The following is an 11,621-nucleotide window of genomic DNA, read 5'->3' on the forward strand; positions in this document are numbered from 1 at the left end:
GTAGTGCATGGCTCCCTGACCAACCCCTTCCACTCCATGAATCTGTGTGAATCTGACTGACCACAATCCCCATTCCCCATCCCCCTGTGCTGCTGGTGGTGAATAGGTAGAGAAATCAGGGGCAAAGCTGCACCCACAAAGGAAGGGGTGGGGGGAAGTGTCTTTCAGAACTGTTTCATCTCTTATTATCCTACTCTGATTTGATTAGTAACAAATCAGATTGATTTTTCTTCCCAAAGTTGAGTGTTTTGCCCATGACCATAATGGGCGAGTGATCCCTCCCTGTCTCAACCTACAGGCCTTTCCTTGTATTTTCTCCTCCCCATCCCCCTGGGGGAGGAGTGGGCAAGCAGCTGAGTGGTGCTAAATTTCCAGCTGGGCCTAAGCCACAAAGCTGGTCCAGAATCTGTCACTGCAGTTCATCTCCACCAGTCAGGGAAGGTATGAGTCACTCTCCTCCCATATGCAGCTGGGTTTTCAAATATACAGCTGGTAGAAACTTCCCTTTTTCACAAGGTGTTGATCAACCTCCCCAAACTGCGGTACTTCCTGTCTTGATATAGAAGCAGCAACTATCTGAACTGCTCATCAGCAGTCTTATCACAAAGCTCAGTTAAACAAGTCATCCCTTCACCCCTATTCCTTATCTAAAGATATTTGTTACACCTTTCAGTTTGCTGGATGACAGCTTGAACTTCTCAGACTCCTTCACCTTTCTTCCTCTCACCTCCTTCTGAAGCTCTTCTCAGCCAGCTTGGACATGAGGACAGCTGTTACTGCTAAGGGCAGACCCAGATCACAAGCGGTTGGAGAGAAGTGTCATTAAGCTGTTTAAAGGATGGGACAGTTACATCAGTCTGACCACTCAGATGCTCCCATCCCGTGTACTACCTTTCTGTCTGTGGTGCTTCAGAATATTTCTGGTGAGTGGAAACAGGTTTTCCCTTTCCTCCTGTTAAGCGCTGCAAATGACCACTGCAAACCCAGGGACACCCAGCAAGAGAAAGCAGTGCCTACTGCAAGAGAGACAATTCTCTACATCAATAGCTCTTCTTCCTAGGAAAAACTGCAGCTCAGCTCACTGAGATCATCTATATCAGGCCAGACAGATGGAAGCTGCATGATCTTTCTTCTCATGATGTCTAGCTCTTCCCCTTTTAATTACTTCACTTCCCCTTTTCCTTCCCTTCAAATCAAGGCAACCTGACCTGGTTCTCACTAATGAGATTGGCCTTGGCTGCTGCCATAAGCCTCATCAGTTACTGAACCCCTGAGTTCCCACCCATACCCCTCCCACACACTGCTGGCTCCACATGCACAGAGGAGGCAGAGAGCTGTGTATGTTGTCCTACCCTGGGCCCATCTGGCCCCTTAGCTACTAGGCCAGACAGCGCACCTAGGGTCACTTCTGCAAGAATCCCAGGCAGTGCCTCTTTCTCCACCCCAGGACCCCACCATAAGCAGAGAGAGGGCCTGAACTAGATGTCCCCAATCACAGCTGCATAGGGAAGCTGCATCTGCTCTTCCTCTTGCTTGTGTAAGAGTGGAAGTCTTACAAAAAGCTCTGGTTTCAAGAAGTAAGGCATTTCAGTTAAAAACTCAGGCATTCTTTAGGTATTTCAGAAAGTAATTGGAGAAAGTGGGAATATTACGCAAACAATAGCACAGCTCTGGAGAGCACACACCCAGAGGCAGCCTGTTCACAGGTTTAACTGGCAGAGCAGCCCAAAGGGGAAATACAGGCACCTGCAGCTGATTGCCCTTCTGCACTTGGCAGAGGAAAACTGAAAGCAGCAAGCTAAAACGGCTACAAACACTTAGGCAGGCTTTCAACATCCTCACCATCTTCATCCATTTAAGGCCTGTCAGGACTCAGTGCTGTGCGGACAACTGCCCCAAGAAATCGCTGCTCTTGCTTTCTGGGCTCCCACTGCTTCCCAGCTCAGCTAGCCTGGTGTCAGAAGGCACCACCCCACAGCAGGAGCATTCAAAGCCCATGCACCAAAGCCACAGACCACTGCCAGAAAGCAGCAGAGCTGTCAGTCTCCCCTTCACACGGGCTTACTGAACAGGAAGCTGGGGAAAGCTGAACACCAGAGGCAAGAGCATAGGTCTTTGATTTCAGTCTGAATGAATTGTGCAGGCTTCTTCCACTGCTGGTCATCTACCCTGACCCTCTGTCCAACACACAAGCTATATCCTTCCCCCAGCATTTATTACATCTAGCCTGCACAGGAAAATTGGCTCAAAAAGCCAGGAGAGGGTTCTCGCCCCTCCAGTCACTTCCGATTCTGAAACTAAGGCATAGTCCATAGCCCCAGGCAAGTCGCTGCATGCAATCACACCCGCCTGTTTGCTGCAAACAATAGCTAGCAAGTAGGGCAATTCCCACAAGACCACTGCTCTCCTTCCTCAAGGCACGTAGAGCCAAGCTGCCAAGAACTGTGTGAACTGGGCCAAGAGAGACCTTGCCCTGACTCTTGCGCGTTTAAGTGCTTGCGATCCACTAGATTTAAGTGAGCACCAACATCCAACTCAAAGCAAAACGCCATTTGCAATATTTGTGACATTCCACTGTTCCTAAAAAACCCCACTCCAGTTTCAGTTGCCAACAGATATAGGGAAACAGATGTCGCATCAACATCCTCCCAGCAGTACTGGGCAATTCCAGCCTGAAGGGGCATTCCTCTAGCAACACCCTTGGGGATAGCAAAGCAGCAGCCTTCCTGCCAGAGACAGCTACCGCAGCTGTAAAAGGCTATTTCAGCACACTTTCATTTGCCAAGGGTGGGCAAGGCTTCTGACACTGAAAAGGAGTAGATACTCCAACAAAAACTCATCAAGTGAATCTGTTCAGTAGATACTGATCAAGAAAAGGGCAGAGAGGAGTACAACAATAATCCTGTCCACTCTCCTGCAGTGCACAAAAATACTTCAGTTGCAAGAAGTGGAGGTGCGAGTATCACCTTGCTACTCCCTGGATCCAAGATCCTTTTCTTGACTCTTGTTATTCCTTGTTTTATATCTAACAAAGTTTCTCAAGTCAGAAAAAAATAAATGCAAATAAGACAATAGACCTATCTTGGGACTGGATCTTGAGCAGTTTTCAGTTTGCTTCACTGTGCTCCGAGCTGCCCTGGGATGACGTACGTCAAGTGAAGCAGAGCGACACGCATAGCGTTACTGAAGCATGGTCACAAACCAGCGTGGGGGAGGTTTCAGCCAAGACCTTCCCAAAACAGGTTTTCTTAGTGCTCTAGGCAGGTAATTCCAAGGACCCCTGAAATAGAAGGGCTCTAGAAGAGTTTTTTTTCCTCCATGAGTTTTGTTCACTGAGGACTGAACAGGAACATCTGTTCAAAGCCCAGCTTCCCCTACCACTCTAAAACTGATGATCTCAGCCACACCGGCTCCAAGGGCTGTGCAGAATAACCCCCCGCGCTTTTGTTCTCCCCCTGGTCTGACCAAGGTTCAAATGAGGAGCTACAGCACAAAAACTGGAGTTTTCTAGAGCAGAGTGACAGCTGGAGAAGAAATGCCAACAGAGGTATGGAATTTCATGGTCCAAAAAGTCATATTTCCCCATCAGAGGGGAATGCCCACCCTCACACTTCCTCCTCTGCATTAGTCAGAGCTCTTTGTTCAGAATCAAGCAGCTTATTTAAAACTGAAATTTTACATGCCAGTTAGCCAATGTTTCAGTTTCTCCTTCAGCTCCAGCCAGCCCGGAGACCAAGCTACATTCACACCACATTTGGCAAGGAACCCAGCCAACAGCTGCTCACAGGCACCACCAACACTTGTACAAAGCTCATAGCAGCTATGCTGAGGAAAGGCGCCTTCCCCCCACCCCCCAAACTACACCAGCAGGCCCCATCCATAACTTCCTCAACCACCTGCCTTCTGTAACCTCCTGGCAGGAGGGCTGGCTTAGGAGAAGCAGACACAGCCGTGCCATGGTGTAGTTATACGGTTACATGGCAGAGGTGAGGGCTACCCAAAACTGGTACGAGAAACCTGCATACCAGGACAGAAGCCAGCAGGGACCCCACAGCTATAGTCTGCTCCCACTGAGTGGATGTGGCTCCCAGTTTAGCTTCCAAGCAGCTGGAAGACTGATCAGGCACTGGCCTGGCCAGGAAACCTATAGCCAGGACAGCCTGTTGCAACTCACTAAAGTAGCAATAAAGTTATTCCCTTCACACTACAAAGTGTATCAGAGCTCTAGAAGCATATACTGTGAATCTGCACTCCTGACAAAGAGATCCACTTCAAAATGTCACAGCACTTGGCTTTAAGCTCAAACTGTAGTACAGGAACTGTCACATGCCCAGGTTTGCTGTTGAGGAAAGAGGATGGCTCTTCCAAGGAGAGTTTTACATACAGATGCAGAAGGACTGAACAAATGGAACAACATGACACAAAGAGGAAGGCCAGTGATGATCAAGGCCCCAGTGATGGCAACATGGTAAATCACTGCTACTACCTGCCCAAACAGTAGTCTGCTGGAGGATCAAGATGAAATGCGGTCAAAAGCCTTTCAGGAATTTCTTTTCACTGTTCCCACTACTCAAAAATAAAGCCTGCATACCAAACAGTTTCATAATCCTTGAGAAAGTAGCACTGAGGCTGGCAAATACAGAAGCAGCAAACTGTACAGGCAAAGCTGCTGAGGTGGGGTAGAGGAAAGGAGAATCCAGTTATGCCTACTAACAGTACAGCTCAGTTTAGAAGGAAGAATTTCCAGGTGTCTCCTGTTCCCCTAAACCAAGACCAAGGAAAACATGCACAGCAAGAAACACTTACTGTTTCTTTCTGGAAGTAGATGACCAGGCCAGCAGCAACCTGAGTTATGAGGATGACCATTAGGCAAGTGAAGTACTGGAAACAAAGAGAATAGATGACCATTATCAGCATTTAGAAGGATCTGTACATAATAGCACAAGTTTTAATAAGGTTTCATATACAGGAAAAGTCACAACATTGAGCCAACACATTTGCCTCCAGACAAGTTCTATCAACAATGCTCTCCCCAGTAAAAGGGCTTGAGTAGAACCACCTACATCAAACCAATGCACTTCAGCAGTTCTTCCGTCAGGCCAACAGGAAGATTTTGGGAGGGAGTGGGTTTGCAAGCACCCTGTGCATTTGTCATTCCAGCTGGGACTCCCTCTCCACTGCCAGCCTCCATTCCCAGTTCACTCCGGCCTCAATCAGTTCAACTTTGACCACCCCAAGCCTCCACAGCAAAAAAAGTCAATTTTACAAACCTAATTTTTAAAGTCAATTACCTTTGTAAAAAATGCTATTTAATCTGAAGGTCTAAATTTAAGAGTCAACAGTAAACTGCTTTTAAGGCAACTCTGACATCTGAGGTTACTTTTAAATGGTGGCAGCTACAACCATTACATCAGGAGATGTTCCTAATGCCAAAACACAGTGTGGCCACACTTGGTTTGCTACACATCCTCTGAATAAGCAGGGTTCAAGTAGCAGGCTGAGGTGTATGAAGCTAGTGTCACCTCATCCATCACAAACAGAAAGTGTCCTATAGATGAACCGTTTGAAGAGAGATCCTGACATGCAGGACTTTTAGTCGAGTCTCTCTTGACTCTTGGACTTTCCACAGAAGCTTTGTAGCACAGCAGGACCCTGTCACTCTTCCTCTTCTCTCTCGCTGTCCTTGATACTTGTCCTTGCACCGTTGAGAGCACAATGCTCACTGGGAAGTCGGGGTGGGGGAGGAGGTACAGGGTCACCCGAGACATGCCTCCTCAGTTTGTAGTCCTCAACCCACTCTTTACAGAAAAAGCATCAGTGACATTCTCTCCCATTCTGCAGAGTTATTAGCTCATCATCAGTAATTTCTGAGGAACCGCTGCTGCAGCCTACTGACTGCCAGAGAGTTTAATGTGTGCAAATTAAGAACCGGATCTAAGCTGACCTATCAGAATATCGTCCCCAGGAGACCTGAGCCCCAGCCACAATCCAACAGACATTTTGCAGGATAGGTATTAAAGGGTGGATCTAAATCATAGCATGAATTCTCTCACCAGACCCAAGAGACATCGGATTTCATTGACTGCTCCAAGACAGCCCAAGAACCCCATCAGCATGGTGAGAGCCCCAACGCCGATGAGGACGTACGCACCAGTCTTCAGGGAGGGAGATGACATCTCTGTAGGGTCAGGAGAGAAAACAAAATTAACTACTGACGAAAGCTACATCTGTCATCACCATTTAGATAACTACCTCTGTATCTACTTATACTAGTCTGTCTCCCTCTACAACATGACTGTACAGAGGTGTGTTGAACACGGGGACAGAAGGCTCCTTCTGGGTGTCTACTGGTGAAGAAAGGCTTCCAAAGCCAACCTGCAGGTCTCCATTACTGCAGAGTCTGGAACACTCAAGGTCACTCCAAACAAGTTAATATTGTTTAGAGAGAAGTTAGCCACTGACTGGACTTTTAACTGCCTCATGAGTGCACTCTGAGTGAGAGTAAGATAAAGGATGTTTTACTCCACAACTACTGCCCATTTGCTTCAATTCTCTTTGTTATCTTCAAGAAAGCGTTGGGGTTTTTTTTTGGGGGGGTGGGGGGTGTGTTCCCCCAAAGTCCTAAAAACCCTTTTTGATTTGGCTTTAATGCACTATTCCTTGTTCCAGTCATTCTGGTTTTTACTTATCCGCTTGCAGTCAACAGCGGGACACACAAACTCTGTAGAGTGAAACATGATGCAAGAGCTACAGCTAGTGTTGAGCATAGATGATAGATGTTATAACAGGTTACTTGACAAGTCGGTGTTGAATAGCTTGTGGCCAGGCACTCACTACAGGCTGCTGCAGCACCTGTGTATGACCGCCTGCAAATAGATGCTATTTCAGGATCAAAACAGGATCTTAAACTTGTGAGCTGTGCAGTGTAGGGGGATTCTAGATATCCAGCGATTAATGAAAATAATGTTCCTAGAGCTCAGCATTTCATTTCCTGGACAGAACTCCCAGGAGGCAAGTTTCCTCTGAGGTCCTCCTGAAATAGGTTAAGGGAGAATAACCAAATCCAGACTAATACTCTCCCCCTTAACACACCCCACTTCCAGTGCAAGTCACCAGCTTCCAAACTTTACCCCTACAACATGCCAAACAGAGGCAAAAAGATCAGTTATCCAAAAAAATGAACCAGAGCTATTTGCCACACAGGTCCCTTCAGACACGTCAACCTTGATTCATCTCCAGACCAGACTCTCCCTGGCTGGGCATATGCCCCAGAAACCAGGATCTTTCTTTCCTGCATCACCAGGTTAGGCGCCGATACTGCGAAGCATTCGCTGAAGATGCTGCCTTACAGGAGTTGCCTTCACAAGGCTACACCGTTCCCTTGCCCAAAATCTGCTCAGCCATCATACAAGCGTTGAAGTGCCCAGGTTGCAGCACCTCCACAGTGTTAGAAAGCAGCTGCTTGGACAGCTTCTCATTAGAAGAACGAACAAGGTATTTCCAACCCAAAAGCCCCTGAAGAAGTGACATCAGCAGGGGGGCAGGAGTCATGCTGGCACTTCTCATCTGCACACATCTTGTCTCGCAAGGAAAGTCCTGCTGGCAAGACAACTCCTGCTCTGTCTGCTGTTGATCCATGTTTTCCCCTGCGCTGGGCAGGCAGCCAAGCAAGTACAACAGGCTCCTTTGGCAGCAGCTGGAGTGCCTGCTGTGCTGGGCTCCCTCCCTGATGCCTGGGTTACTAAAGCAGAGGGAGACAGGGGCAAGGCATGGGAAAGGAAGCGAGGGGGCAGGGAGAAAGAGCTGATGCTGGAAATCACCAGGAAGGAAGCTAACTCCTTAAATGCTCTGTTAGCAGAGATTCTGGGTAAAATGGGATGAAGTTGTGCTAAACCCAGGGACTTCATACCTCCCCAGGTGGCAGCAATACCTGTCAGCCTGGCCCACTGGTACTAAATACACCTCAGACTGTGAGGGGTGCTGCAAATAAATAGCCAGGTCCTGGGTAAACTCCTTTTCAGCTGCCTGAATTAAGTGTTTTTCTGCTTACACCCCACTTTATTAACCAGCACCCCTTCTTGTCCTTCTCACCCTTTAGTACTGCAGTAGCAAGCCAGGTGTCACAGCACAACAAACAGGGCAAGCAGCAGTACCTGTGCATAGGGTATTAGTGGGGGTGTTGTCTCCACCCAGCACCTTCCAAAGCCAGGCCAAAGCATCCTGCAGGACTTGGGAGATAAAGCCCTTGGCAGGATCATAGCTAGGAACAGGGCTATGAATGCCATTACTGTTTATTCCCTGGGGCTGCAAGCAGTGCCATGCAGCCCTCCTGCAGCATCTGTTCCTGGTGCCAGAGTCAGCAACACTGGAGGTAGTGGCAGTGAGTAGCCAGACTCACTAAGCAGAAAAGCTGTTCGAAGGACCCTCTAAGAAAATGCACAAAGGAAGCAGAGTTTGTGAAAGATGGAGCTGAGCTACTCATTTGGTGAGAATCCACTTAGAGCCCTACAAGCTCAGTTTTTTGTTGAAGCAGAAAGTAGACCCTCTGTTGAGGCTCACGTTGGTGCTCTTGGCTGACTTAACGGGAAAGGAAGCTAGCCCCTTGCATGTGCAATGACACAAAACACCTCTGATGGCCAGGCTAAATCTTATCCAATGTGTTTTAAAAGTCCGAGCATTAAAGACTTCACAGCCCCACACCCTCCACCCACCTCAGATCTGCATTCTCTACTGCTTAAGAACAAACATACTGAATATTTCCAGTGCACGTGAAGCATCAGTAAAGCCAGATACCCCTTTTCTTTGGCATTTAGAACAGCTGAATTGAAACAGATCTTTACAGAAAGCAGTGAGAACATAAGAGACTCACATAGTAAGACCGCATTAAGGCACTGGGGGCATTTGGACAGGATGGTAATGAGAAAGCTGTTGCTGAAACACACAGCATAGAGTGAAAACAGGATGCAATACTAGTCCCTAGGTTTAGGATGAAGTATTTAGATTGTTGGGTGAAGAGGCAGTGTCTCACTCGGTGACTCTGGCGTTGCAATCCACAGGACTAGGAGGAATGCTGTGTCTCCAGGATTGCTCCCTTTCACCCTGTCCTTGAAAATACCATCTTGCTATACACCACGTTATCGCTCAGGTCACAGACCATGCATAAAAGCACTGCCATCCCCATGCTACCCCATGGTGAAGTGCAGCCCTGGACTTGAATCTATTCAGAAAGGAAAAAGACAAAGAAACACAGTCTTACGTAGAACGGCAATGAAACTGGTTTTGTCAGCTAGAATCCATATTCCAAAACCCAGGATCACAGCACCCAGGATCTGAAAGAACAAGAACAAAATACACAACTGGTCTATTAGTTTAGACAAATAAGAAGAGGCAGTCCCCATTCTCCATACTTCCAGAGTGAAGCCAACCATTCTTTTGCTGTTCCCACCCATCTCCCCCATGGTACTCCTCCCAAAGTAAACAGGATTAGCACGACTCCAGGAAGAGAGCCTCAGCCAACTACACAGGAGACCCAGGTTCTGCTTGGCAGTCCTTCACACAGTATTTTAGTAGTACTTGATGTTGTATGGAGGACCATTCAAATCAGCCTGAGGAAGAGACCTCCTGCTGCTAGAACCCTGTTGTCAGAAGCACGAGATAAGTGCACAGCTTCTGTGAAGAACTGAGGAAGGATAAACATTTAGCATATGATTTTAAAGATATTTTGAATAGAGAAATCCTTGACCCTATGGGACCAGGCTGGGAGCCAGCTGCCGAAGGATTAGATATCTAGGCAGCTGGAACCTTCACAGGAAGGAAATCTTCAGTTTGTCAGCCTCTGTTATAATATTATGGCTTCAACCCACAGATGCAAAAGAGCAGCAGCATTCCCTTCGCATGCAGGTTCTCCAGTGAAATGCTTTGCCCCTCCCAAAGCCAGGTTTAGGCACTTGGCTCCTACTTCATACCAGAATACCCCAAGCCAACACATCTTACCACCAAGAGAGCGCCAAGCATGATGAAACCTCTGCCACATCTCCGCCTCTCTCACCACAGTCTTATCTGGGGCAAGGATTAGTGGGGCACTACGTCCCTGCAAGGGCTCAGCTGAACAGAGACACTGAATTGAGAAGGCAAGAGTCATAGCTTTCCCACCTCATTTTGAAAGCTGGGGGAGGGAGTATATTCTATTTTAGCTTCCAGATACCACCATACAGCATGGAGGTGTTTGTATGTAGATGACCCCAGCTCCCAGATTAGTATCAGAACACCATTATACCCATAATAAAAGTAACTATACTGAGAAGACTGCAATTCTGTAGGTTAGCTAAGAAGCTGAAACTTGTGTCATTCACCCAACTAGAAGTGGCAAAGGCTGGAAACCCCTTGTTGTGGAAAGATCTAAAACAGACTTTGAAGAAACACGGGAAGGACTAGGAGTGCAAGTGATATGCTCCTAGAGGACATGGTGGCAGTTCTTACACCAGCAGGATTTTGAGACAGGATGCAGTGAAATACTGACTAAACCAACAGGACTGAAGAGATACTGCAGTTCTGTGATTCATTAGAGAATGTTCAGGTGTTTGGGACACAAGGAAAATGCCACACTACCACCTGAAGCAAGCTAACGGAAAGGGCTATACACACAGGCACTGGCTCCATATTTTGAAAGTTTAGACTACGCTTCAACTTCTCCCACAAAGAAGCTTTTCTGAGCAAAGATAAAGCAACAGTCTGAAATAAGCTGCTTGCAAGATCTCCTGGCTTGGCAGGGAGGACAACATGTAGTTAGCTCTGGGGACAGGATCAGAAAGTCACCAAGCAAGTTCCCATCTATGAAGAGACGACTGACTCAGCTACAGAAAGCATGTAGTTGCTGTGTCCCAGAAAAGAAAAAAGGTGAAGAGACAAGATGGCAGTAACAAGAATTCTCCCTTGCCTTATGTCTCAACATGCTGCACTACAGCACTCCGTCTGCTGAGCACACTAGAAAGGCCCCTCGAACGTGCAACAGCTGTGGTGCCTACAAAATTCCTCTCAAACTTGGTATTGCCAAGAACTGCTGAATTTACAGTTTGAGGCAGTTTCACATTTAAACTGTAGTCTTAATAAACCATTTGTCTTAAAGATGCAAACCGGGCTCTATGTGACATCTCTTGGCTTGCTGACCCTGAAATGTCACCTCAGTTTTGCTGTTGCTGACAAAACACCGAACAGCTGCTGAGCGGAGCTCCTGGGAAGTTATTTGTTGTGAGGTGCTCAGACTATCCAAGGCCTGTTTTCACTCTGATCTTTGCTCTAGTCCACAGCTAGTGCGTTTGCCAGGAGCTGCTGTGGAAAACACCATAAGGGGAGGGCAGGGAGAAAACACTGTCCTAGTAACAACAGTGTGTTTACCTCCTAGCAGCATAGTATCTCTGCTCAGCATCTCCAGGCATCTGCACAGCACAGCAAGGCTGCTTCTGCCACTGGCTTGGCTTCAGACCCTCCACAGAACAAATTACCATCTGCCTTCCAGAGTTTAATTCCTCTGCTCCACTGCCTTTAACTCCTGAAGTGGAGACAATGTGTCCACGCTGGGGGTGGAGATTTCACCAAGATCTGGGTGGAGAATGGATAGAAAG

General features: G+C 47.4%; 1 protein-coding gene across 1 annotated transcript in view; it reads right to left on the minus strand.

Annotated features, from left to right (window-relative positions):
• The window catches only part of CD82 (CD82 molecule), a 15,964-nt gene extending 6,506 nt beyond the window's left edge, over positions 1–9,458 (minus strand). Inside the window, exons 1-3 of the mRNA XM_010147709.1 lie at positions 9,257–9,458; positions 6,054–6,178; positions 4,807–4,881 (exon numbers count right to left, since the gene is read on the minus strand). Of these exons, the coding sequence (XP_010146011.1) occupies positions 4,807–4,881; positions 6,054–6,178; positions 9,257–9,458 (402 nt within the window). The remainder of the gene's footprint in view (positions 1–4,806; positions 4,882–6,053; positions 6,179–9,256) is intronic.
• Positions 9,459–11,621: the final 2,163 nt, after the last annotated feature.

Source organism: Eurypyga helias, unplaced genomic scaffold, assembly GCF_000690775.1.
Source record: "Eurypyga helias isolate BGI_N326 unplaced genomic scaffold, ASM69077v1 scaffold17892, whole genome shotgun sequence".
Lineage (NCBI taxonomy): Eukaryota > Metazoa > Chordata > Aves > Eurypygiformes > Eurypygidae > Eurypyga > Eurypyga helias.